The sequence below is a fragment of the Trichoplusia ni genome, unplaced genomic scaffold, assembly GCF_003590095.1.
Source record: "Trichoplusia ni isolate ovarian cell line Hi5 unplaced genomic scaffold, tn1 tig00000182, whole genome shotgun sequence".
Lineage (NCBI taxonomy): Eukaryota > Metazoa > Arthropoda > Insecta > Lepidoptera > Noctuidae > Trichoplusia > Trichoplusia ni.
In genome coordinates this window covers 228,968-256,806 of record NW_020799994.1, presented here as the reverse complement: position 1 = coordinate 256,806, position 27,839 = coordinate 228,968, and the positions used below count along the sequence as shown (strand labels likewise).

Here is a 27,839-nt window from a genome sequence, read left to right as displayed (position 1 = left end):
GTAACTTGATAATAACCATAATATATTTACTAAGTTACGAAAAATACGATACAATCGTAAATTTATCGTCAATATCCATATTAACAATTATTATAAGTTCACCACTAAGCCGTAGTAGGTGCTAATTGCCGAATCTAAATCAGCGTTCGCTCTATAGCCTCAACGACGAATTTTATTGTGACGATTTCCATTTAAACATTTTACAAGTAGAATAAATGCTACGTTTAAAAATAATAATTTAACATCAACAATACTGCAACATAATAAACGAGTTTAGCTTAATAAAATGCATAATCGCGTCCGAAAATGTGAGCGACTTAATTAATTTATACTAATACTTTAGAATAAGTATGAAATTAATGGAAGTATTTTTTAGCACTCATCAATGACCGTTATTGCATTCGGTTACATAATTATATATCGATCAAATATTTTATTTGTAAGAGTATTATGAAACATAGTCTTATCTAACAGTCCTTTATATATGCATATTTCGGATCAATACCGGAATAAGTTAATTTAAAAAAATAGTTTACACTTTCCTACATTGTGCTTAGCACTCCACATGCAGTACATTGTTAAAGGCAAATATTATGAAGAGATTCACCGGGAAATTAATTTTACATTATAGAGCTATATTAAATAAGCTTCTAAAATGAGGTGGGGCGTAATGGTGACACGAATCAACATGGTACTGCTAATGAGTGTTATATGTTTGTTACTGTTACAGATTTGAGATACTGCAAAGTCTCAAATGATTTTTTAATATTAAGATAGCTTTTGTAAGCTATACTGTATTGACTTCACTATAACTAAAGAGATATAAAACAAATTAGGATAATTTACATGTAATATAATTAAATACAAATTAAGAAAACTGCTCCAAATAAATGTATTTTAAGAACAAATTCATGTCAAAGTGATTCACATAATAAAAAATAATAGTATGCTTAAACCATAAATTCAGGATTCTTATAGAGTACAGATTCATACATTGGAAGTTCATACTAAAGTGGAATTATAAATTTCAAATTTGATATGTACCTATATTACGCTTGTCGTTTATTTGACTGCAGAAAAATTTTGAATTTGGTTACTGTTATTTGAAGCCACCCACGAACTGAAGACGTCTCTGAAAAGAAAAACATAGCATGTTAATATAATATTAAATGTTTCTTCACAATAGCAGAGCATTCTGAGAAGTCTTTTTTTTTAGTGTGTACTTTCCCTTTACAATAGCAAGCAATGACACTACCAAATGGGGATTGAAAGGTTTCTATGGTATTTTAATCGAAAACCTTAATGTTGTTTTTCGGTTAGGGATTTCAGATATACTTTGATAGCAGAATGCACACACAACATCTATTGTTAACCGACTTTAAACAGGAGGAGGTATATTTTTAGGTTTGTTTCTTTTAACATTGATGTTTTAGGTAGTTGCTAGTGTATACCTGCAGTGACTGACAACACATTCATTAGAGCAGTATTCATCCTCCCATTCACTGTTTGCTATGGCTGGGTTAGTGCACCCCTGCCTGATGCATGAGGGTGTACTTCGGTTTTCATTCTGCTGTAACCAAAGATGTTTTATTAGATAAATTATCTTTATGAATTCAGAGAATATATTCCATTGTCTATGGGGAACCAAAACAACAGAAAATGTGTAAAGGACCTTGCTTCTACTGCTTGCTAAAGCCGCAGGGTGGGTAAAGCAACACTAATACTATTCTCAACACCAATATACATTATTGAATCTAAGTCAACTTTTGTAGCATTGCACTGAGAAAACAACACTGATGTGACTGGCTGAATCTACATACAACAACAAGACTGGAACTGGGATGTTATCTACAAATAGTTTTCATAAAATAAGTATATTAACATCAGATGTCTGCTGAGGAACACCAGAGTTCCCATTGCCATTGGAATGTTGTTCAGGTTTTGAGATTTGATTCTGGCCCGGCTGTTGGGGCTGCTGTTGCTGCTGTTGTTGTTGCTGCTGCTGCTGCTGTTGTTGTTGTTGTTGTTGTTGTTGTTGCTGCTGCTGTTGTTGCTGCTGCTGTTGCTGTTGTTGCTGCTGCTGCTGCTGTTGCTGCTGTTGTTGTTGTTGTTGCTGATGCTGCATTTGCTGCTGCTGCTGCTGCTGGTACTGTTGCACCTGATGTGCTTGTTGCATTTGTTGATGTGTTTGTTGCATATGCTAAAATTTTACAAACAATTATATATCTGATAATGGATATATTCTTACACTCGCTAAAACCATTTGGAACGCTTGTCTAATATGAGATAATAATTTTTAAAATATATATCCTAAATGTACAAAGTAACAAAATTTCTTGTAGATAATTTCAACACGAAACATAATAAAGAATTATATTATTGACAATCAATCTTTTGTGAATTAATACTGATTGATGTTTTCTTATTCAGAATAAAGAATATTAACTAAAAACAAAAACTGCTTATATCTGCTAAACTAAAAAAAAACATTTGTTAATTTCGGAATACTATTATACCATAACAATACAGTTTTTCTATATGTTGTTATCAAGAACATTATCAACAATTATACTTGATGATTCATCTACAAAACACCCCTTCTACTAGTACAGATAGACAACAAATATTTTGAAGTGTAACAAAAAACATTACTGCATTAATTATAGTAACATTATTATAGGTGACCTTAAATAAATGCTTGAAAGATTAAGAAATAGAAATTTATGGATATTAAAAATAATGTAAGTAGTATTAATACCTGCTGAGAATGATGGTACTGCATCGCAGCATGCACTGAACCCATAGGCGGTGACTGGGACTGCACTTGTCGGTACCCAGGCGGTGATAAGGCAGAGTTAGCATTGTAGTTGTTGGGTGACTGGGCAGGCTGATAGTTCCTAGGTGATTGGGCAAGATTAGGCTGGCAAGCTTGAGGTGAAGTAGATGGGTTCACTTGGTATCCTTGTGGTGACTGTGCTGGTACACCCTGCTACAAATAAACAGATGTTATTAGATTCTTTAAAGTTCACTGTTAGGTACACATTGTTTAATACATCTATACAAAATAACAAGTATCTTATTTCAATTTTCTAATACTTACTTGGTAAGTTTGAGGTGAAAGAGTCATACTGCCTTGATAACTCTGTGGCGACTGTTGTGGGTTTGGTGGGTAGCCCTGTGGTGTCTGCGCAGGGTAGGTTGCTTGAGACTGCGGACCACTGTAGTTCTGTGGTGAGTAGCCCTGTGGTGCTTGATTTGGTACATAATTTTGTGGTGAATGACCATTGCCATATGTTTGACCTTGGTAATAATTACCATAAGATGGATTGGCACTATTGGTATGATTATACATAGCAGGATTCTCCTGCTCTCCTCCCTAAAAACAATGAAATATGTTTTTATTTATTGTGCGTTCTTTTTACAACTAAAAATGTAAGTTTGATGGAATTCATGAATAATATATCCTAAATTATTATTAAACTTAATTTTTCTAGTATAATGTTTGTTACTAAATACTTGCAAAGAGCTTTATTGAACTTGGACACCCTCACTTTTCCATATTGTTATAAATGACGACGAAACATTTGCACAAAGGAACCCTTGTTTAATATTTAAAAATATATATTTTCGAGTTTCATCACATAAAGTAATATCACTTTACACAAACACAATATTTGGTGAGTGTTAAAAACATAAACATTGTTAGCTTCTTCTAACCTCAAAATGAAAAAAGCTTTGATTGTGTTGAGCGTAACCTTACCGGATTTGCATTAAAATGATGATTCATTTAGGTTGGGTCGGTTTTATTCAGTTTTTAAAGCACACAGCTAGTTTAATAGTATTATACCGATAAATTTCAATGTTACTGAAGACACAGACAAAAGGCACAACAGAAAGCTAAAAGCTCAACGAACTGTCAAAAATGTAGTGTATACTTCAAAATGGCGCCATCTACAGGTGAAGGGCACTACCAAGTCGTAGCTGGTTTTTAGCCATAGATGGCGTTGAATGATAAATCACTGTCATGGTACTTGGTCTCAATTACAATACAATAAACAATAGTTTAAAAAAGCCAAGCTTTTCAGAAAACAAGCCATGCTTTTTGTATGACAAGAAAATAATTATAAAAAAGGTTATATTTAAAAGAAAAAAACTATTCAATGGAAGTATTTGGATGTTATATAACTGTGTGCCAATCTATTCTTACATTTATAGTACAACACTTGTTGCAAATAAACGACTACTTAAACAAAAAAAACCCTGATGGCTAGCTAATTTTTATTTTTTTACAATAAGTGTAATGCGGTTAAGTAGAATTAAAAAAATTACCTTAGACACTAGACTGGCTCTGTAGGCAGCTAGTGCTTTGAGGTATTCTTTCTTGGCTACTTCAGTTTTTTGTTTATAAACCTGTAATAAAATATAAGTTATTACTATATTCAATTTATTTGAAACACTATAAAAATGTTCAATGTAGACTGCTTACACTTTTATGTTCTGAGTCTAATCCGTCCCACATAGACGCTACAATTTTCGACACTTCACCAAAACTTGCATTTGGGTTTTGTCCTTTTATTGCTGCTTGAGTGTCGCGAAAGAATAACGCGTATGCAGATACAGGCCTGAAAATATGTATATATATAAAAAAACTCTAATCACATTTAGTTTAGGGGTATTGTGTTACATTAAGGCAAGTATTACATTACTTTTATTTTGTTTGTTTTACTTACTTTTGAGGTTCATTAGGATCTCGTTTTTTCTTCTTTTTCTGAACTTTCGGCTTTTTTTGCATTTGCCCACGATTCATACCATTGTCCATGGGTTCGGGAGACGACCTTTTCACAGCCATGTTGCTAACACTTACCTGTAACAACATTATCAAATGTTCTATGTATGTTTATATTATTATAATGTATTGGTCACAAAAATAAAGTTCATTGGCAAACATAATGAATTAGGTATAAAATTTATTCCTAAGATAGATATGTGGATTTTGTAAAGCGATAAAATTTGCCTATACCTGATGAAGCGTAGTTTGTTGCTGCCGGCTCGCTGAGCAATAATGGATAGGCAGAAGGCTTTCCGCATCACCAGGCAACTACCAACAAACAACCAATTCATTAGAATTTTATTCTAGTATCACTACTACCGAATGTGTTAAATTCAACTACAAATAAAAAAATGTATGCCAATGAACTATATTTCTATAAAATTGAAATAAACTAAGCCATTCAACAAAGCCCATCACGCAAAACAAAAATAAAGTATGTGAGAATAATACAATCAGTTTTTGAACCTAATAAAAAAAAAATGTAAAGTTAAATATTACCAATTAGATGCATGTAAAGTTAATGAATTACAAATACTAATGCCAAATTAAAAGCAATTGTAAAAGATGCATAATGATTTGTTTTTAATGTTGTCTTCTACCCCACTGTGCTTGTTACTTGCATTAAAATTGTACATTTAATGCCTACTTACGAAATTACCTCCTTTATTTAGTGCATAATAATGAGGTCATTTTCTACTTTTTAATTTAGTTTTATGTTTTTAACAAATATTTCATAATATAACAGAGTTTAGCAACCTTTTTCGTGAAGGTTATGATTTAAGTTGATATCATTGAAATGCTTTCATAATAATTTATAGAGGGCTTTATGCCTAACAGTAAACAGGGTAAGGCTAAGACTTTTTTTTACTACTTTAAATATAATGATCATTATAATTTCTCAAGTTTATAGGGAAGATATAATAAAGGAACCTGTAGGAGGTATAAACAACATTGCTAATGTTATTGTTGTGGAATGCTGTTCAGTGTTTAACAACATAGCATTATTTTATGCATTAAATACTCTAAATTTAACAATTTAAAAGTTTAAAAAATTCAACACATAATATATCCACACTAATTTGACTTAGAAACAGTTTTAGTAAGTACTGTTATTTTTTTATGTAGGTGATATATAGGGGAAAAAATACATATTTAAAGTAACAAGCAAGGATAAGGGCTGATTCCTAACTTAAGGGGAAATTATGAATTGCAAGATAGGGACACAATTTATATAATCGCAAATAGTTTCATGTTGATCAAATACTTTCCCGTAACATAAAAGTAGCAATTAAATGTATAAGTATAAAGTTACTCAAACAACAAAATTAAGAAAGAAATGAATTAATGTAATAATTCTAATTTATAATGAAACAACTACAAAGCAAGACAAACATCTACAATGAGTTTCTACATGCAAAATGATGCATAATGTAAATGTCACCAGATCATTGTGTCCATGATTAGTATCAAAATATATTGTGAATACTAAGAAATAAACTGTTTTCCAATATTTTTCTCTTTTAATGGCATTTGAGTTTAGAATGAACAAATCACTTTCTACAATGATCTGGAGCCTTTTCACCATGTCTAAATTAATAGGACAGTATTTACCTGTGAGTGATGTGAAGGCACACTATCATCAGAGTCATCACTGGTAGTGCCCGGAGGTGATGCTCTCTGTGGTGAACCATAAACAGGGGCAGTTGCCTGTGTGGGGGTACTGGGTGTTGGTGGGCCGCTCATGACGTGTGTTGGTTGCATCATCAGCAACCTCTGCTGACCTCCAGGTTGCTGCTGGATCATATAATTACCAGCTGGTGCACCTGCTCCACTGCAAATAACATACCTAGTTACATTTTTGTTCATAGTTCATGCATAGACAATATAAATTTAAAATTTATGAAAGTCTGTCAACTTACATTTTAATCATGACATTGTCTGTGTGTTTCCATGCAGATCTGGGAATTAAAGAAACAGAGAGTGTACCTGATACATACATAGATTTCATGTTCAATAAAATACTATATAATATAAATATTGAATGAGAACAGGAGGTTAGGAGAAGTAAAATAATTACTTAAAGTATGATTAAAACAAGAAAGAATACAGGACAAATATGGCAGTCTTTGTTGAAACTTAACCAACTCATCACCTAATTCCATTGTAATATAAGGTCACAAACATTAAATTAATGTGACTTTTTCTTGATCTTCTTGTTCTAAGTATTGGTGCTTCTTATAAAAATAAATTTCAGGATTGTATCACTAGAAATTCATTCTAAATAGCATTTTGTGATTCAATGATTTGTTTTAGTCAAGGTTTTGTGTATATTTGCAAGAATTTTATAATGCTAGACTTTTAACTTTATATTAATTTTCACAAACTTGTTTATTCAATCAAGAAATTCTTACTAAGACCTATATAACCTACTAATTACAATGATTTACTGATAACATACAAATTATGCACTATGTAGGGGTTGGTTTCTAGTTCTCACTTATCTAGAACCATTTACCTTCATATTATTAATTGTTATACAGACAATGAAGTACAAGTTATTGGTAAACATGATTTCCTGTAAGTCCCAGATCATTATGGAAATATTACACAGTGCATGGATTAAATATGTACCTACTTAAAATATAAGATGACTGGCATATGCACAAAGAAGCCTTATTATAGGATAAATAGGTAATCAATGAGAAAAAAAAATACAACTGGCTGTGATTAATTGGTACATGCCACTGAAATGTTTTGAACAAAAACTTTCAAAATATACTCATTCAAGTACCATAATAGAATGTATGATTACTCACCTATGGGATGTGACTGGTGTGTGGGGCTCTTGTAAGTATAGAGGCTGTTGATAGGAAGGAGCTCCGCCTGGTGGTGCTAAGCCATCTTGTGCCGGGTTCATCATACCAACCTATGATAAAGTATAATTCAGCATTTCATTTCCAGTTAACCACTGATATTATTAATTTCCCTTCTTCCACTGTCGTTCAGTGTTTACAATAGGTTTTACTTGTAATGCATGACATTTAATTAAAACAACGCGCAACGTGCCCGCTGTTAATTAATATTAGGTACAGAAAACAATTCACCACTCATAACGTAAGTAAGAAAAGTTGATTAGAATTTTACTAAAGATGAAATAAACGGAACTAAAATGGCTAATCTGAACTAACGACTAAAGCAAAAATGAAAAAAAAAGAGATAATAATTAAAATACATAGATTAGATTAAATATATCGCTGGTCGCTACATATTTAACAAATAATGCTATTTGTGATTGACGTAGTAGAGAAGCGGTTATCTATTTGTCAAATTCTGTCATCTGTCAGTTTGACAGTTGTAGTGTGTTGTAATGTCGTGAAAATAAATTTACGCGTGAAATATTATTTATTCATCATTTTCTTGTCACCTTTGTCACAAATCAAAACTTTGTTTTGTTAAACCCTTTATGGTATATCATTATAGAATAACATGTGTTTTCATTAATGAATGAATAGCGTATGTTACGGTCATTTTTTAGGGTCAAGATAAGATTTATGCTTGACTTAAACTGTCAACTTTCTGTCAGTTTGTTTGTGAAGCGACGGGCACTGCGCTACTGATTCGATTAAAAGTGGATTTCGATATTAAGTTGGAGCATTTTGCAATCGATTTAATGAATCGAAATAGTTTTAGTTTTATAAAATGCTGCCCGTGTGTTGTTGTGGTGGCGCTTGTCGCCTTTTTTCTGTCAATGGTTCACTTGTCTTGCGATAAAATCCTTGGTTTTTCGTTCGCTGAATGTTCTATCTATACTCATATATAAAGCTGAAGAGTTTGTTTGAACGCGCTAATCTCAGGAACTACTGGTCCAAGTTGAAAAAATCTTTTTGTTTTGAATAGACCATTCATCGACGAAGGTTATAGGCTATATACCATCACGCTGCGACTAATAGGAGCGAAGATACAATGGAAAATGTAGCAAAAACGGGGAAAAATATTAATCATCGACTGCTTCCGTTAAAAAAATCCTAACTTATATCTTCTAGCCACGCGGACAAAGTCGCGGGCAACAGCTAGTAATCTATAATTTCCTTTACTTGAGTTTTAACGGAACTCTTTTCATTTTAAGAAGTGCTGACTCATTGTACAATTTGCAAGCATAAAATATTTAACAAATTTAATACTGATTTGTAACGATTTTGTGTATAGCAATAGACTTATCATTGCGGTTGCGAGATCGGTACTGCTTTTATTCTGACAATTTTTTTACAATTAATTTTACAATAATAATTTTCGTACGATACTTCAGAGCTTAAAACTTTAATAATTCATGGTAAAGTAATTAAAATAGGTTACTATCATGTATTAAGATATATCTTACGAGAACCGCGCTTCTATTTTTTTTTAATTTTACGTCATATTTTTTCACCAACTAAAACTCGCGATCCTGCCGCGTCTGCTCATGATTAAGACTCCGGTTGGGTCCGAAATTAGTCGGGCTACCCCGATAAATACGCGTGAGTAAACCGTTACATCATTTAATAATGAATTATTCTCACGACAAAAATTATAATTCTGAGGCAGGAACATAAAAAAAGATATGAGAAACTCCTTCATTTTGAAGTCGGTTGAAAACTTCTTAAGCTTGAGACGAATTTAATAATTATATACATATAGCAATTCATTTAAATAATTTGTCTTGGATCTGATACGTATTCGTTTCAGATAACTGAGGATTGTCTGCATTTTACGGAAATATTATAAGTTTATTTGAAGTATTAGTTTAAATAATATTATAATAATAATATAATTTAGGTTCAGATTCACCAATATTGAAGAAAACTGAAAATACAGAATCTTAAATTTTTGAAATCTACTTCATTAAATTAAATATACTTAGGTGGGTACCAACGATTTACTGAGATTAATGAATCTAATATTAGCTAAGGGCGTGCTATAACAAAGCATTATTGATTTCAAATCAATTCTCTTGCTAAATATAGAGTGGAATACATTCATAGGCAATTCAATTTCAATAAAAACCAATCTAAAAAGTAGGACAGATACATCGAACATGTTATGTAACGCGCTGGTCCCATTTCCTTCAAAATGTTATTGAATTAATTTATGAAGGTACTTCATATTCTATTATTCGTAAAGCTATAAGTTATGACCGAGTTAGAATGTTTGTTGTAATTTTTAATTTAAGTCATTGTTTAGTGCAAGGTAGCTTAGATGAACATTTAAAACAGATTACTACATTTATCGAATGTTTGCTAGTAACTTCTCTAAATGTTTGAAAGGTAGAGTAGGTAGAGGAAACAAATTTTGGATTTGTAATCCCTTTTCTGAACTCAAGACATATCGGCTAGTTCGAATAGTTCGAAGATCTCATTAATTTGCTACAGAGAAGAGTTTAAACACGTTGTAGAACTGATGAATTGTCTGTTCAGATTCTTTTGATACTGACCTGGGGGGCTGAATGGTGTAACTGCGTATACTGTATGTGAGAGTTTTGCACGGCAGTGTTGCCGGCATGCTGCCCATGAATCAGAGGAATGTCAAACTCTTCGTCGCCAAATGATGGTGTGTGAAATGTCTGAAACAAAAATTAAATAAACCTTATTTTAAATTTATAATTCAAGATAACTTTGTGGTATGGGTTTTGTGGTAGAGACACTTTATTGTTAACAATTCAGCGATGTGTAAGTATGTTAAAAGAAAAATAAGTATCTAAGTAATTTCCTTATTTAATTTTTTCCTTCACTACTTTGGTTCTATAATAATTAATATAAACTTTCTATTACGATTTACATTAAGTAAATCAAGGTCAATTCTAGCTGTCACGTATTTCGTTAGTTTTGTGGTCTACATATTAAGCTTTTCATTTTATTTAATGAGATAGATATAAGTAGGTACGTAGAATTTACTCTCATTTCCTATTTAATATAGGTACATTATAGAGTAAAAGGAAAAAAGGATCTTGGCGTGACGTAGGAATAATGTAGCCAAAATAGTCTTTATTATTATGGAAACCTTGGCGTGGTCTTAGAAGTGTGATGCATGGGAGATAATTTTAAATCCGAAGCTGATGCTTATGATTCAAAATCGACCCTTTGCGTGACAAGGGGTTACATACAAACTTGTCCTTGAAATATTTGCTCACTTTATAGCTCTTTCTATTTCAAAGTCTGCTGTCTTACGAGTTTTGTAGTCAGTTTAACAATTCAGCTTTGGGAGGTACATTATGGTACCACGATCCAATTTGCTGAAACTCAAAATATTTTCGGATACCTACCTTTTACTCGAACTTTTATCAGCTTATTTTTAGCTTACTGATACTTACTTGTCCTAATTAATTTGTGCTAGTTTTGTATCCAGTATCGTAGTCATAATCAAAGGTTTTTTAGGCACTTATAAAAAGTTACAATAATAAATCTACCTCTTTCCCTAAAAATAACCTATTCAGTCTATTCCGACATAATTGCGACACCGTGTGATAGTAGGGAACATTTTGGAAAACTCAATATTTCTTGGTGGCATTAGACATATTGAATCTTACTTTTTTTAAGATGTTAGTAAGTTATTCTAATAGAATACAGTACATAAGGTAAGAGTAAGTATAAAAACAAACGAGTCTCGACCTGTAAGCTACTTAACTTTCCGGACAGATCCGGTTCCAAATAAAACCTTTACCTATTTGTCTTTCTCATCTCGTTAATCTGTACTAAGAGTCAGTCTCGGGGCTCTGAGGAATTCTTATAGCATCGGCAATAAAATCATCTGAGAAAATTTAAACAGTCTAGCTATCCTGGTTAATGAGATACGGCCAGGTGAAAGACGGATGGACAGCTAATGTAACCATCCTAATAATAATTAGGCTACAATAAGTTATTATTACCGTACAATTAATCCTGACATGCTTTTGAAGAAATGAGTATGAGAATAATAGAAAGCGATGCGAGGTTTTCCAATCTTATGAGTGACCTTCCTACGTTCTCTACTATCGCATACAGTTTCCTTGCTGCCACAATTAATAAGATATTGTTAGTTATATGCCGATGGATGTTTTTCATGGATGTTAAGACATGTGTAGAAAAACTCGTATCATTCTATACGAAACAACTGCAACTTATATCTACATCATTAACGGTTACAAAGTAAACACCTTGACTTCATAAAATATTAGGAATTCAATATCTATAAATTGACAACCTATAAAAATAAATAACGTAATTTATTAATAGATATGGTGGGCTCTTTAGAAGGAGTTCTAAACGTACTTACGTTTTATTGTGATTTATTTATAAGGTTAAAAATCGAACGACAGTTCAATTACACCGGTTTGAATGAAAATAGAACAATATCACCAAGACAATAAATATTGTAGCGTAAACATGGTATTTTCATGAAAGAATGTTGAATAATATTATTTACTTAATAGTATAAGTTATTTACTTAATAGTAAATAACTTTACTTTTGTCCAAATATTTATTTTAAATTTAACTAATAAAGCTGTTGGTTTAGCCCAGTGATTCCCAAAGTGATCCAGGTGGACCCCAAGGGGTCCACGGGAGCCTTGCTGGGGGTCTACGTAGGCGTGAATAAAAAATGGGGGTGCATAAGATGTTAATGGGGGTCCACGAATATTTATCTGCTGTTGATAGTAAAGAGCAAATCTGTAAGCTTAGTTTTATTAGAGCCTACTTGCATTCTTTTAAGTACCTAAGTAAGCAGATATTATTTTAATTAATCAAGCGACAGTTACTTGTCCAAACTTGCGTATTCGATATTACGTAAAATTTCGTGTACAGATTTGCCAAGCGCTATCTGCCCAACATTGCTTAGTGCTTGTTAAACATGAACTTGATCCCTACTATAAATACTTGATTTTCGAAAAAAAGGTGTGAGAAAATGTATATTTATTAGTGTATGCTTGTGCCGGAGAAAAGTAAAACCTTTTTTTGTTGTAGTTCTTAAGAATTTGTTGACGTGTACAAGTCGGTAGATCACAACTGCTTGTAGAGATAGGTAACTTAGTAACTTACAGATATTTTGATTGCACGTTTTATTCAATTGTTTTTTCACGAGAGAAGCAGTGCCACTCAAAAAAAGCTGAATAAACAATATTGCAAAGTAATTAATTTTGAATTTTTTCTTGCTATAAAATAACTACTAATTTTATAAAATAGTAATTCCATAATCATTTTAAATTGATTTTGAAGTAACTAGTTTATTAAAACTATTCCTTTTCGGAAAGAGTGAACCTTTGTTTTTTTACCTTTCACAAGCCGTAATTATATTTTCGTAATAGTAGAATAATATCCTATGCTGACGATGAATATACAACCAAAGGCAAAGCAGAAAACCCTAAGAATATCCTGGACTGTGGGAAATGGCAAGGGAATTATTAGCTTTTCCCTCACATACCTTGTCGAAAGGAGTTTTAGTGCCGTTAAAAACCTTTTGACAAAAAAATGAGCAAATTAAACATTACAGAGCGTGGGGATTTGCGGTTATTGCTCCCAAAAATAAAGCATTGATCGCTTGCTGATACTCCATCAAGTTCCTTCTCTTCTCCTTCATCACTAGTCCTTTCCATTAATTAAAATTATGACTTGAACCTAGATTAAATTATTAATATTTTTTTTCGTTTTCATTTTACCTATCGGAATGTTGGGAGAAAACTCAGAAGGGACATAGTTTTTATTTTTTAGCAACTTTAAGAATGTGGTAGAAATGTAGAAATATAGAAGCAGGGGGTGTCCACCGAAACCAGCAAAATTTAGAAAGTGGTCCACGAGAAAAAAAAGTTTGGGAACTACTGGTTTAGCCCAAGGATGCGCGAGTCAACTATCGTACTCGCCCCCGCGTCAGCTCATGATTAGGGACTCTGGTTGGAAACTAGCCGGGCTATCTACTACGCGTGAGTAAACCCCTCCTGACCAGTTATTGTAATAATTTTGTGTATTTCCTACTTAAATTTAACCTCTTTGATCTGTTATGGTACAGGTACTGGCTTGCATTGCTAAGTAGTCTTACGAAACTTTTCTTATATTCCTTGATTTATAGGTCTGCTAAAATTGAATTCACATATTAATAATATTTGATAAAATGTTTAATTTGCGCATGTGAATTATTTGAGGCAAGAAACGTTTTTTATGCTCATGGTTTTTATATCTATGCGGTAAAAAATCCGATTATTTTGAAACTGACCTGATCATTCATAATGTAAACACTGTTCTTTGTGTCGCGAGCAGGCAGCGGGGATTCGAGGTTTTCTGGTCTCTGAAACAATAGGAAAAATTAGAATTAGAATCGAAGGAGTTCATATATATAACTAATAGCTCCGTCTTGATCGAAAACCTTGACATTTTATTATCAGTAAACCCAATATCTCTTCCACAATCAGCTTTATTGGTGTCATTTCAAGTCAAATGCTCTTGCTATCTAAAAGTTCATCCAATTTTTCTATCCAGAGCTGTAAGAAGGATTAAAAAAAAAAGACAAGCCGGCCCCGTAGTCTTTGAGTAAATCTAAGACGAAGTTATTTTCAGACAATTCGTAGTCTATCAAATTAATTATAAATTGTATATAAACATCATCCTTATTTTTGCATCGGTACCGGAGCTTTATCGACGTCGTTAATTCCTAATGAAGTGAAAGTAGATTTTAATTGTTTTAAACTTAACTTACATAAGACAATGTCACTCTCATGCATCTATCCGATCTAACAAGTCCGTATCGCTCTACGTGAGTTTTAAATGCTTTTGTATTTCGAATAATTAAATTTTCTGGCTTCTATACGCAAAGGGTACCTAAAAACTGAACCTTCTCATTAAGGCTCCGCTCTCTGTCAGTCTGACTGTCAGTTTATGACCAGTCTATATCTCATAATTAGTGATAGCAAGACAGTTGAAATTTTTACATGTCTTCAATTTGTCACTTTACTGATTTATTTTTCTTTAGTGTATTTGAACGAAACCCTCCCAATGTCGCGACTACGCACACTGGGGCAAGCTATATGGAAGCAATACCCAAAATGTTAGTAGTGTAATAAACTTAATGATTAACCTTTATTCTTCTTCTAACATCTCAATAACCTCCGGATCGAAGGGTTTTCGTTTCATTTTAGGCACTTTGCGCATCAGGCTTAAGATGGGGTCTGAGGATATGAACAAGCGATTCATGATGTCTATGAGATTTTCAGTTCTGGATGTTTTTCGACTAAAACGTTCTCGGTACGTTTTAAAATCCTTATTTCTAGACTCCTGGGCTTCTTCACTGAGTTGACCAATCGGCAACAAAGCTTGGGTAACAATTTCAGGGCCATGTATTAAAAGTTTGTGGACTGTAGGTGTCATTGGCATCCATGGATACAGACTTACGTAAAGAGAAGCAGTTTCATGACAAAATGTTTGAAACTTGTGTGAATTTATTTTAAACCCACTTGATATCGTTTGCAATATTATGTAGAATCGTTTTATAAGCTGCGAATCAATCTGTGTTATCGCGGCTGACTTTTCAAAGTTTTGGAAGAAAATACGTGCCACATTCCCGTCATTGCTGTTGCCAAAGCCAGGTTTTGGTTTGTCTACAATAAGGGATAGTTGTTTTCTAAACTCAGTCTGAATTCGTTTTTTATTTTGTTCTACTGTCTCTTTGTTTTCTTTATTCACACGCCACTCCTGAATGGGTAATTTATAAGAAAGGTGCAAAAAAAATTCAAACAATCGTATCCAGCAATGTAAGACTGATAAACCAAACGATATGAAATCATTTTTGACGGGTTTTTGCAGAACAGTATTTAAATTATTAAATTCTTTAGAGGTGGCATTACATAAATAACACTTCAATGTAGATTTCGTATCTGAGAGGGCATTACATAATTTACCATCCACCATTGTAAAAATAGCCTTATGCACAACTTCATATACATTCTCATTCACTTTAATCTTTGTTGGTGACAAATTTTCAACTTGTTGATCAATGTCTTGTTTTTTTGCTTTGACTAATTCATCAGTTTCTTTACGATACTGGAGACTTATCGGCCGACAAAATCGTGATGAAGAAGGCTTTGGATTTTGCCACAAAACAACTGTGCTATCATTTTTCTCATACGAAAGTCTTAATGGAACGAGACTACTTAAAAACATATATTTGTCGTCAGCAGTCTCCGAAATAAACTTTTGTTTGTATTGGGTATGACTGGAGCTTCCGTCAAAACCCCATTTCGTATGCAATACAATTTTATCCGAAGAGCTTATTGACTGCGTAAGAAGAACACTTTTTTGTGAATGTATCAGACGAGTGGCAGTGTGATCAAGCAACGACTGAAGGGGCACGACAGCTTCAGTTTCTGTAACCTGAACGTCTTTCGGATAGCAAAGAGCCTTTTCTGCCTGCACCAACTTGTAAGATGGAAAAATATCTTTAGCGTAGTTTCTGATAATTTCATATTGTTTACGAGATAGTTGAGCCTCAATTAGTAATGAAAGTGCTTCCCGCGGTGATATTTTCTTGACCTTTATTTCGGTAGATATGTCAAAACAGTCTTTTGCGTATTTGGGACATACTGACATTTTTTTAATAACTTGTGCTTCTGTGGTTCTACCTGAGGACCTTAGCTTCATTTGTGCTGCATAAGTTAAAAAATCTGCATCCATCTCAGCACGCAGACTAGATGTTTTTCTGCGTTTTGAATTTTCGCTAGAGTCACTAAAATTTGAAGTGGGCCTTCCTGAGTTTATGACTACAAAACGTGTAAATTTACAACTTCCATCCAACCAAGTCTTTTCATTAGCGAATAGTCTTTCTCTATGTTTACCGTGTAGTAACCATTTCGTGTTAAATTGTCGCTTGAAGTTACGCAGTTGTAAAGTTAAATCTGTACGAGATTGCGTAGGACAATTCGTTTGGGAAGCAACAAAATCTATTATTTCTTTAAATTTACTATCAAATGATTTATATTTACTCTTAAAAAATACTTCTACTAAAGTTTTTCTACTGATAATGACGTTTTTCGACATATCTGAAAATAATTAAAAAAATACTTATGCGCCTGTTATAGCATTGAAAGCAATATTTTGAATTTGCGCAAAGTTCTTTCACTATTGCGTTTGGTTTCTTAAAAATGAAGGTTTGTATTATACATAACACTAATTCATTTCAAAAGAACTTCGCGCAAAATTAAAATATCATTACTTTAATTATAAAATACAATAAAATAAATATATTGTTATTTACTAATATTATATAATACTTTTGCCCTATTTGACTTTTATTTATAATAGTACTGACCTTGATCTTCACTGGACATATTTTAGTTTTTGGATAACTTCAATAACAGTGAAGTTATGTACACTTGAATCACGCAGACGAAATAGTGCAAATGCAACAACTATCAATTCTATCAACTTTGTGGCAATATATTAGCGAACTGATAACCTTTGGATGGATAATATCAATGCTATGTGATGCGAAATATATCGAACTTTGATGTTTTGTCATAAGTTTCTTGAAATACCCTCATTTTAGAAATTCAATTTTGGGCATCGCCTTCATACAGCTTGCCCCAGTGTGCTACGGTTCGAACTTGAACGCTTTTAATACTTCATTTAAAATACACTAGAAAATGCTTTAGCCTTTTCATAGAGGTGACCAATGATCAAAGATTTAGCAAAGACATAATTGATTAAGCATTTCCCCCTTCACTTCTCCATCACTCTACAATACTCAACTCCCTATAGTAACCTCATCCGCTGTAGAATTTGTGCGCCTTCATCCTATTTTACCTTATTATAAAGCTCAGATTTTTCCTGGGAACCTTAATCGTAATAATTTATCGTAATTATAATGAGCAAGTATATTGTTAGACATGGCCGCAAGTGATGTTTCCTGTGCTATGATGAGCGGGCGGGAACAATTTCGCGATCACAAGTATAATACCAATAACCGTGGCACACAACAACGTCGTTAGCTTCCCGACATGATAGTTACGATCAATTTTATTGCTTTTTACTTTTTACACAAAATTAAGTTCCATGCGGCCCTCATTGGGTAAATTGTTGATTATAATCTGTATGGGTTCGGAAAAGAACATTATTCTAAGCTCAGATTATGGTGTAGTTCAGTTGAAATTCCTCGTAAAACGTTATACAAGTAACTAAACTCAATCTCAATTACTTGAAGCATGAACTGAACCGTTTATAATTTATGATAGCATCTTAAAACAATGCTAAAATACGTTTAAAATTACTTATTATTCAGATTTAGATAGGTTATGTCTAACTTCTTAGTAAAAGTAGTAATACTATTATTTCGTATTACTTATTGCAAGTTGGTGCGCCAATTCTCGATCCAGTTACTATTTCTTAACATTGCGATATTGAATGGCGAGAGTTGCGCACACAAATGGCATTCTGTCTTAAAGTATTCATTTGAGCTGTTACCACCCATTTATTAAACCGTGATCGTAATCAATAAATTGAAAGATAGCAAGAGAAATTAGTTTTTGATTTTATTTTAAAGGTTGTTACTTATTGCTCTGCGTTTAATTAGATTCTGTGGATCAGAATATGAATATATGATTATTACATCGGTGTTCTTAGATATAATAATTAAAATAAAATAAATGATTTTATTTGAAGAAATCGGTAATGAAAATTGCGATTTATTTATAGATAAGGCTAAAATTTATGTATTGTTAAAGGTCTTGAACTTTACTAGACTATTAGGCTACTTCCAAATAACAGGTAGATCTAAAACCGTTACAATTTTCTTAGGTTTCAATTAAAATAAGGTTAATAAAACATAGACTTATCAGTTTTATGTTAATCCTAAAAACTCTTTGTTCATTGTTTTGTATTTTATCCGAATATTTAGACCCAATTATAATAGTAAATCTTTCATCCTAAAACAAAGGAAGAAAGCTGAACTTGCGCTATAGCTTTCGAGTTATCTAAATAAACATTAATATAAACATTGTAATCTCTTAAATAACGAAGTATTCTTAATATGAGAACCGTTTTAATAGTTGTTCCAAAATGCGATTGATCAACATTGTAATTGTACCTTGAGCACAAGTCGGTCCCAAGCCTCTCGGACCGGTTTCTGTAGCACACCGGCTGTGGTCCCATTGGGCTGCTATACACACACTACTATCAAAGTAAGTGAAAGGACACGCCGATAATTGCTTTCTGTGCGATTGGATTTTGTAACAAGGTAGTAAATGTCTAATAATAAAATATTCATATTTCACCCAACGACAAAACACGTCACGCCATTTTCAATTTGAGCGATGTTGTTACACGCACCAAATAACAAGTTTTCATTAACCTATTATCTAAATAAGGAAATGATAAATCATAATATTTTCTGACTGATAAATCTTCGTAATGGTCGATTATAATGTGGCATCCATAACGATACGATGTTTCTAATATGTTTTTAGAGCGTGGAAAGTAGAAAGTTATAAAAGTAGGTAAGAAGTTAATACAGTTCGGAAAGTATGTAGTGTATTTGTTTAAATTATTTCAAAACTTAACAGGATTTTTTGTAGACTCTAATAAATATTAACATGGTTTAGAAACTTCAGAAGAACGTGTAGTTTAATCAAATAATTTATCCGTTTGAACAATAAATCACCAAACTCAAACTAAAACAAAATTAAGATAAATTAATATCTTAATACAACATGTCATGTACTATTAGAATACTAAAGCTATAATGGTAAGATTTAAATCCATTACTGTCATGGAGTGGACGAGTCTCTAGGAGGACGTAATTGCCGGTCACTGACCTCGTTTAGTTCCTTCCACTAAAATAGCGTTAAATCAATTGATGTTATTACAATTGGAACACAACTCTCATCATAACTTACAATTTGTGAGGACTAAAAATAAGGAGCAGGTGGATATTTTTTTTATTCTCTTTAAATTATTTTACTTTTGCATGAATATTATTTTTGAAGCTCTACCTAATTGGTTTCTTTATTAGATGTGTCAGAATGTGATTATATGAAAGTACGTGCTTGATTATTTAATGCGTTAAATTCCTGGGATGTCTAAACTATTTTAATTTGTGACAGGCCTGCAAATTCCCGTTATTATCGCTGACGCTACCTTTATAAGGTTTTTGGCGCCGTTCGTTGCCCTTCTTTTAGGGCTTCTTAAACGACGTGATTTCAAACGAAAAATCGGAACTCGTATTTGAAATAAAGATTAATATTAATTGTGACTATCTATGTTAATATGTTCAAATATTTACCTACTAATTTAAAAAATGTGAAATTAAATCGTTATTCAAAAGAGTTTGGAAACCGGTTTAGCTGGAACGTCCTTAGCTCGTTTGTTACCTACCCGATTTCAATTTAAGGATTTATGCCGGTTAAAACCCTTTTGGTCACAAATTAGCTGTCTATGTTTTTAAATGGCAATATCCAAATCACTGGCCAAGTTTGCATTTATTTCAAATTTATTTAATAATTAATTGCAAATTAATTCTAAATATAACTAGGAATTTAGATGTGAGCTAGAGGAATTAAAATTTTATAACCGAGTCTAATTTCAGTATGCAGGTCACCGCTTATATGTCAACCTTATTGCAGTGTCTTTTATGGTATTAAAGTTACTGAGAAATCGTTGCCTTATATCTTATTGTTAAAATATTTATAAATTCACAGGACGCCTAATCCACGACGTTTAATAACCGTTACATAACTAAGTCCAAAAATAAAATAATATGATAATTTGTTAAATGGATACAGGATGTGTCGTCATTTCTGTTTAACCTTAAAAGTTTAAACCTACATAGAACGCAAACACGATAAATCAAGCAGCTTAAGAAAAAAAAGCCGTTCAAAAGGATAAAAAAATATCCGAACGAGAAAAGAATGTTTCGAGGCATGCTGCATAACAAAGGGCTTCATTTCTGAGCAGTTATTTTTATTTCTTTTTATCGTAAGAGTTAGTAGTTTTAATTAAATCAAGGTTTTATTGATCGAGCGGGATTGTGACCCTAATGAAAAGTATCACCCTAAGTTTTAGATTAGGGGTGCCATGAATGGAGGACATGTTTTCGAAGTGGAGTTATTTTACTATTGATTTTGTTATAACACTGGTACTAGAAATCTAGTCTTTTCTTTTCGTATATTATTGTCTTACATCGAAAATTTCATTGTATCTGTCCGTTTTTATGCCTCCATCCAATATAATACAGATTTACTTTTTCCTTCTCATACAAACCACGCTAGTTTTTTTTCGTTAGGAAGTAATATCGTTGCACGTGTTTGTTTTTTTCCCTTCATTTGAAAGCCTTTGTTGTTTATTTAGGATTACAAACTCTAGAGACGCATTATTTTTTCATCGTTACACCTGTCTTGTTGTATGCGTTCGGCCATATTCTTTTGTTATTTGTAACACTTATTTAAACGTGAAAGTTGTGTTTATTTGAATCAGACATATTTGTGACGTCAAGTGTGTAATACTAAGGTATTGTGGCTAAAAATATTTAATAGAATCGAATTTTGTATCGCTAGTAATTGAATATTCGAGTTGATCGAAATTGAACGATTTATCATAAAACAATGTAACTTATCCTTAATAGTAACACAGAAAACATTTAATGTAAGAGTAGGTTGCTAGTCCTAAGCGGTAAATTTCAATTGCATGTAACTAATAAATGTTTTACGTAAGGTAAAATAAAATGAAAGTGCACTGTTACCTAGTTATAGGTAATTTACACAGTCAATTAAGCCGTATTTGTTATATTTTATGTTAAATTAAAGATAGCGAACCAATACTCCTTACTGTTTTAGTAGTTTATTGAAGATACTCAAACATAAACGGGACTTTACTAAATTAGTTGTTTTGAAACATGACTCGAACAATAAGTAAAGACGAGAGTTGATTGACCCAATAGTGCTTCTTAAAGTTAATGGATACAGTTGAAAATCATACTTCCCAAGAATATTTTTAAAAGAACCTGCTTATTCGGGTTAAAAATCATTTGAAGATTTTTCAAACCCAAAAACGGAAAAAGGGAGCAAAACGTGTAAATTTTTGTCTGTGGTCTTGTACCTCGTATACGAAGAGCCCTAATTTGATGCGGCTTTTTGGATGCTATTGTGACTTGAGACCTTTTCTAAGTAATTAACAGATGTAGTAGTACTTCTTGACAATAGTTTTAAATTATAACCTGAAAGCCACACATAATACGTAAAAGTTTTGAATTGGAACAGTAAGCAATAAATATGAACAACAAGAGAGAGATTTTATGGAATTGTATTTGGCAGGCAACTAGACCAATAACATAGACAACTAAATTAAGAATAGCTAGCTTAAAGAAAAAAAAATGTTTAGACCGTAAGCATAAGAAATTGAATAATTAAGAACGACCTACGACTCTATCTTATCTTTGCATCTGTATCCATGCTCTAGTTTACTACAGATATCATAATATCAAACTCTAGACAAGTTCATAATTAGTTTTGTTTGTGATTAGTAAATTAAGTAAATAAAGTATTTCCGAGTATTTTAGTTCCGCATTAAAGAACTTACGCCATAGTAGAGTTAAATAAACTTTTATAACTATAAGAAAAATATAGAGCAACATCTACAAACGAAGGCTTAACTCTCTGTTTCGTAATCAGGTTATCCTAAAACAGGCTTCGCTGGGTCCGACTGTACCCGATAAGAAATTACTTCCGCAATCATTTAAATAAGTAGGCAACGTAGTTCACCCTAAACAAACCTGTGATACGAATAACATTTACTGTGTTAACAGCTGGTGCTCCCAATTATTTAATTCAAATTATAATAAAGTGTAATAAGCAATTAACTAAGAAAAAACATACTTCTAGGACACATGCAAAACTAATAAAACACTCAACTTAATTGCTAATTATACTTATAAATAAGTTTCATCTGTAAAGAAAGATACACAGAAAGTTTGTACCCACCATTTAAATATTTAATTAGCAGCCATAGACATATTCCATCCAATGAAACAAATTTGGTTTAGTAAACATACATTAATTTAAACGTTCCGGTCCCATATAAGATCTAATTAATCTACGGAGGAAATAGAAAATAATACAATTTCAACTTTAATTGATAGAGCACTGAAGTCATTCATTCATTACACAGTATGTTCAAGTTAAAATACCGGAACGACGTATCGGACTACTTGAGCCCTGCACGAAATAGAAACACAATCAATTTCAGTTAATATTAATTTGTTACACTTGAATATAGCTATTTCGAGTTCGTACGGAAACATTTAGTTGAAGCACGATAGAAAGGCACGCTAGACGCACGTGCGGACCGCGCGGGAAGACTGCGTGGCGGTCGTGGCGCGCGCTGCGGTGGGGAGCCGCGCCGCGCCTCGCCTGCGCTAGTACCAACCACGGCCACACTTCTCTGATGGCGCTATTGTTCGTCCTCAAGTCACATCGTTTTAACCCTTTTCTGATACACGGACCACAAAACTCAAACCTACAAATAACATTTTGGGATCTTACATTTAACATCACTCTACCATCTAAAAATCCTTTGAAGATTTGTCTGTTTTACATAAAACGAACATCATTCAACTTTTGAATAATATGACGGTTATATCCAATTTAAGAGCGTCCCTTTTAATAACTTTCGTCTTTATCTTTGAAATAGGCGAACCTGTAGTAATATGTAGAGCTTTTTAACCGGTGAATGGGTCACCACGCCACCTATAACTCAAATTAGAATTCAAATCTGTCATTGTAAGGGAGGTAGAGGGCGTAACCTCCGGGAAATAGAAGAGGCTATGTATGTTTATGTTGTAGAAGCCTATCAGACATTCAAATGTTGTCTAGCGGACAGTACTTGCTATAAGGGTGCCTATTGAATGTTTCAGACAGCTCTTGTGCATGCGTGCAAAATCACTGACGCTACTGCCCAATGTGAGTTCACAGGGCTTTTAGGATTTATTAGCGTCTAGTATGAGTTATTTACAGGTTTTATACGGCACAGTGGTTACAACATAATATAATAATACTCTATTTGGTTGTTTTATATGTTGTTAATGTATTTTGCGTAGTTTTTATTACATTTATTACTCTTCGCCTTGTTTAGTTAGAATATCGATTTGTACAATGGTCAATTTAATAGTATAATTACCTAAAAAATGTTTTATATGTGGCTCTCCTTTCTAGTTTAACGTATTTTTATTTAAAAATAATTTTTAGAATCAGTCCATAGTGTGGTAAAGAAAGCTAAAAATAACACAAATAAGTACATGTTTTTTTTAAGATTTGGCAGTTATTCTGGGACTTGTAAAAAAAAAACAAATCTATGCAGTTGTCATGAACTATTTATGGCCCTCTTTACCTGGCTATGAGAAAGAGAATGTTCTTATCAGCTTTATGAGTAGATACTTCGGTGTCGCTATCAACAATAGGCTTAGGTTCTTGAAACTTCAGTTTTTTTTCTTTACTAATTTCGTTGCGCAAAGACAGGCAATAGTTTTCCTGAGGTACGGCGCCATAAATGATGGTATTGGTTTGATATCATTCCTGAATCCGGGTTTATAGGATCTGCAATGGAAGAGATACGTACAACAGTTTTTTACTAATTAAAAATAATCTTTATGATGATACATATCAATATCCACCTAATCGATTCATTGTAGACAAGCTTAGTATCGCAGTTTTAATCGATTTCCTGTCGTACTCGTATCATATACTGTCAATGTTTTTTCGCTCCTTATTTTAGTTTTGGCCAAAACTCAACAACTCGGTTAGCTAAGTAATCTGTTGTATATAATAACACTAGCTGTTCCCCGCGACTTCGTCCGCGTGGTTCGAAGATATAAGTTATAATTTATACCTGCCCTGTTTTTTCCACATTTTCCATTGTATCTTCGCTCCTATTAGTCGCAGCGTGATAGTATATAGCCTAAAACCTTCCTCGATGAATGGTCTATTCAACACAAAAATAATTTTTCAATTTGAACCAGTAATTCCTGAGATTAGCGCGTTCAAACAAACAAACAAACAAACTCTTCAGCTTTATATATAAGTATAGATATAGATTAAAAAAAAACGGTTCAGTTATTTCGAACATTAAATTTTGTACTTAAAAATGATTTATTTTTAAATCGATCTTTATGTGTCTTTAGATGACTTTTCTATCTATGAAAATAATGACTCATAAATTAGTGCGAGCCAAAAGGGTATCTAAGTTATAAAATCTTATCTTTGAGAAGCACACACTACACTCACATCGGCATAAAAGCGAAGGGTGTCAAAATCTTACTTCTGGTCTCCTACTTTGAAGATGCGAACACTATCATAGTTCAATTCTTGAAGATACAATGAGGCTCCGTTTCCTGGGGGACGGGACGCTGGGGAGCGTAAATAGGGATACATGTTTACAAGAACTAACAGAATTGGTTAATTATTATTTGATGAAAGGATGCTTTTACTTAAATAAAAACCGCTCAATTAGTCGGTCGACGCGGAAGGTTCCGTACTAGTTAGCTGAAAAAAAATGGTTACCCATCTTCACGACCGTACCAACCTGTACTTAACCTAAATTTTAGTTAATCATTATTAAAGAGGCAAAATTAATACATATTATTAAATGATGCAATAATGAATCATTCTCATGATAGTTGCTATCAAAACTAATACCTACATCATCTGCAATTTTTTAATGTCTTGCTAGACATACATATTTGCTACATATAAAATTTAGTCACGGTTTGTAATACCGATACAGCCTGGTGAAAGACAAACGGAGACAACATAACAGAGAGCGTACCCTTAGTATTAGGAATACGTTTTTAATTTCGGCAACCCTTAAAACATGTTCCACTAACTATTAAGCTTTTTGCAAATAGAATAATTGGAACTCAATTGTATTGACCTTGAGTTTGCGTCCCAGATTGAATTTTCAATAATTGTGTAGAAAAATGCTTAAGAGAAAACTAAAATTGTCATTTTAAGCCAAATTTCATTAATTCATCGGCCATTTTAAATAGCCGAATTGAGGCCCTGATTTCTTCCATACGAATTATAGCGATCGAGCTTTAATTATTGTAATGCTGCTAGCGTAATTTTTATTTATTTTAATACTTCTTATCTAATTTTAAGAGGTGTTAATTATTAGATGTAAAACTTAATTTAACGGAAACATTGCCGACAGCAGCTTTCAAATTTTAAATCTTGGCAAGTAATTACTTGCTGCCTTTATAAGCGTCCTATTGAAATATTACTGTGCGAAGTGTACAGGAAAACTTTCTTAATTGCTTACGAAGTAAAATTGTATATCCTGTAAGTACTCTACATCTTTCTTTTTGGTTAAATTATAATACAATTTTTTATTATTAAATACTTAGGTATTTTATTAGGTTTTCCGAGATTATAATTGGAATATTGGACTGTATTTCGTGCCCTTATTTAACCATTATTAACCGGACAGCAGAGAAACCAGTCAAGTGTGAGTCGGGCTTGTCGGGCACATTGATCCGTGAACCGACAAAAAAAAAATCAAAAACGAAAATGGTCACTCATAGTTACATAAATCTGTGACCGTTTTATGATCGTACAAGGAGTTACTTATTCTTGATTCTGATTCGATTATAATTATTTGTTATAGCGGCAACGAATTCATCATCTGTGAAAATGGCTGTAACTGTTTAGATACAGCCTGGGTTACCCATGAACGCAGCCGCACAAACAGCGGAGCTTTAGTAATAGGATTCCGGTTTTACACTTTGGGTGCGGAACGCTAAAAGTTTCTGGCTCTAACAAGAAAAAAAAAACGATTTTACTTACTGTCAACCCTAAGATTGACAGTATGTTAAATCGTTTTTTTTTACAGTATTTCCCTCTAGAGTTTCCTATAGAAGCATACATAGTATGCATATTTATTCTAGACGAAATTGAGTAAATACTATTTAATAATTTCGTTGCTTCGGATCTGATGTTCTTCGTGATTTCAATGCGTCGCTGTTAATCTGTAGATCTAATGATCTGATGACCATCCAAACTGGGGTAGGCTTCGCTTAGAATTCTACAAGGGATACAGAGTTCCGGAAACATGAAAGCCGTGACCTATGCAATAGTACACGCGTCTTATGAGATTTAACTTGTAGAGTTTAGAATACTTTGATAATGATATTACTAGTGAATGTGTAATAGATTTAAATGTTCTCGATAACGATTCAAATAGATCGAAAAATCTATAAGGATAATTTGCATTTTAATACTGTTTTTTATTGTTAAGTCACCCTTTCTTTTTGCTTGGCCCTGTAGCTTACCTATTTTGAGAAGAACTTAAGTCATCTCAAGAATGCAGTAAAGGTTAGCATTAAAACAGTTATATCTTAATATATATAAATCTCGTGTCACAATGTTTGTCCTCAATGGACTCCTAAACCACTTAACCGATTATAATAAAATTCGCCATGTGTAGTTCGATCCATCTTGAGAGATAGGATAGTTTAAATCTCAAGTTATAGTCGCAATTTCTTCTTACCACGCGGACGAAGTCTCGGGCAACAGCTAGTATACCATAAACTAGAGTCTACCGAAATAGAATAACATTTAGCATGCAGAGATATTTAAAAAAAAACCGTAACTACTCATGTATAAAATATTAACAATTCATTTATTTATATGTTTGTTGGTAATAGGAAGCATTCGATTCTATTCTTAAAAAAATGGTTGTATGAAAAAAAAAGACATGCACAGCAAAACATCCCGACTCAGTTGTTCTTAATCACGATAGCAAAAAAAACCTAGCTATTACTTACCTTGAGTTTAACATAAAGATATTAAATATAAATAGTATGTAAAGTCTTGGTATTTATTAATCCGGAAGCGGATTCTAAAATAGAAAAAAAAGGCTAGATAAAAGGAGGATTATATTGCTTGATCTAATATCTTACCTTGTACATATTATAGAGTTTGTAAGCTCTCTCTTGGTCGTCTGGCGTTGGCTGGACTGACTCCATTCTGTCGCATCCACT

At 32.8% G+C, this 27,839-nt stretch overlaps 1 protein-coding gene across 3 annotated transcripts; it reads right to left on the bottom strand.

Moving 5' to 3' along the window:
- Positions 1-919: 919 nt before the first annotated feature.
- Positions 920-27,839, bottom strand: LOC113506970 (TOX high mobility group box family member 3-like). 3 transcript variants are annotated; one of them, XM_026889816.1, is made up of 15 exons: positions 27,759-27,839; positions 14,046-14,117; positions 10,299-10,427; positions 7,648-7,757; positions 6,751-6,789; positions 6,443-6,662; positions 5,021-5,098; positions 4,731-4,864; positions 4,487-4,622; positions 4,330-4,410; positions 3,101-3,376; positions 2,759-2,989; positions 1,883-2,200; positions 1,452-1,570; positions 920-1,132 (listed from the first exon to the last, which is right to left on the bottom strand). In XM_026889816.1, exons 1-15 carry the CDS (start codon positions 27,822-27,824, stop codon positions 1,063-1,065), a joined length of 2,079 nt encoding a protein of 692 aa, XP_026745617.1. In that variant the 5' UTR covers positions 27,825-27,839; the 3' UTR covers positions 920-1,062. The 3 variants fall into 3 exon arrangements, with proteins under 3 accessions (XP_026745617.1, XP_026745618.1, XP_026745619.1); XM_026889817.1 differs by lacking the exon at positions 27,759-27,839 and adding an exon at positions 22,789-23,111 and having other exon boundaries at positions 922-1,132; XM_026889818.1 differs by lacking the exons at positions 10,299-10,427; positions 14,046-14,117; positions 27,759-27,839 and adding an exon at positions 8,064-8,129 and having other exon boundaries at positions 927-1,132.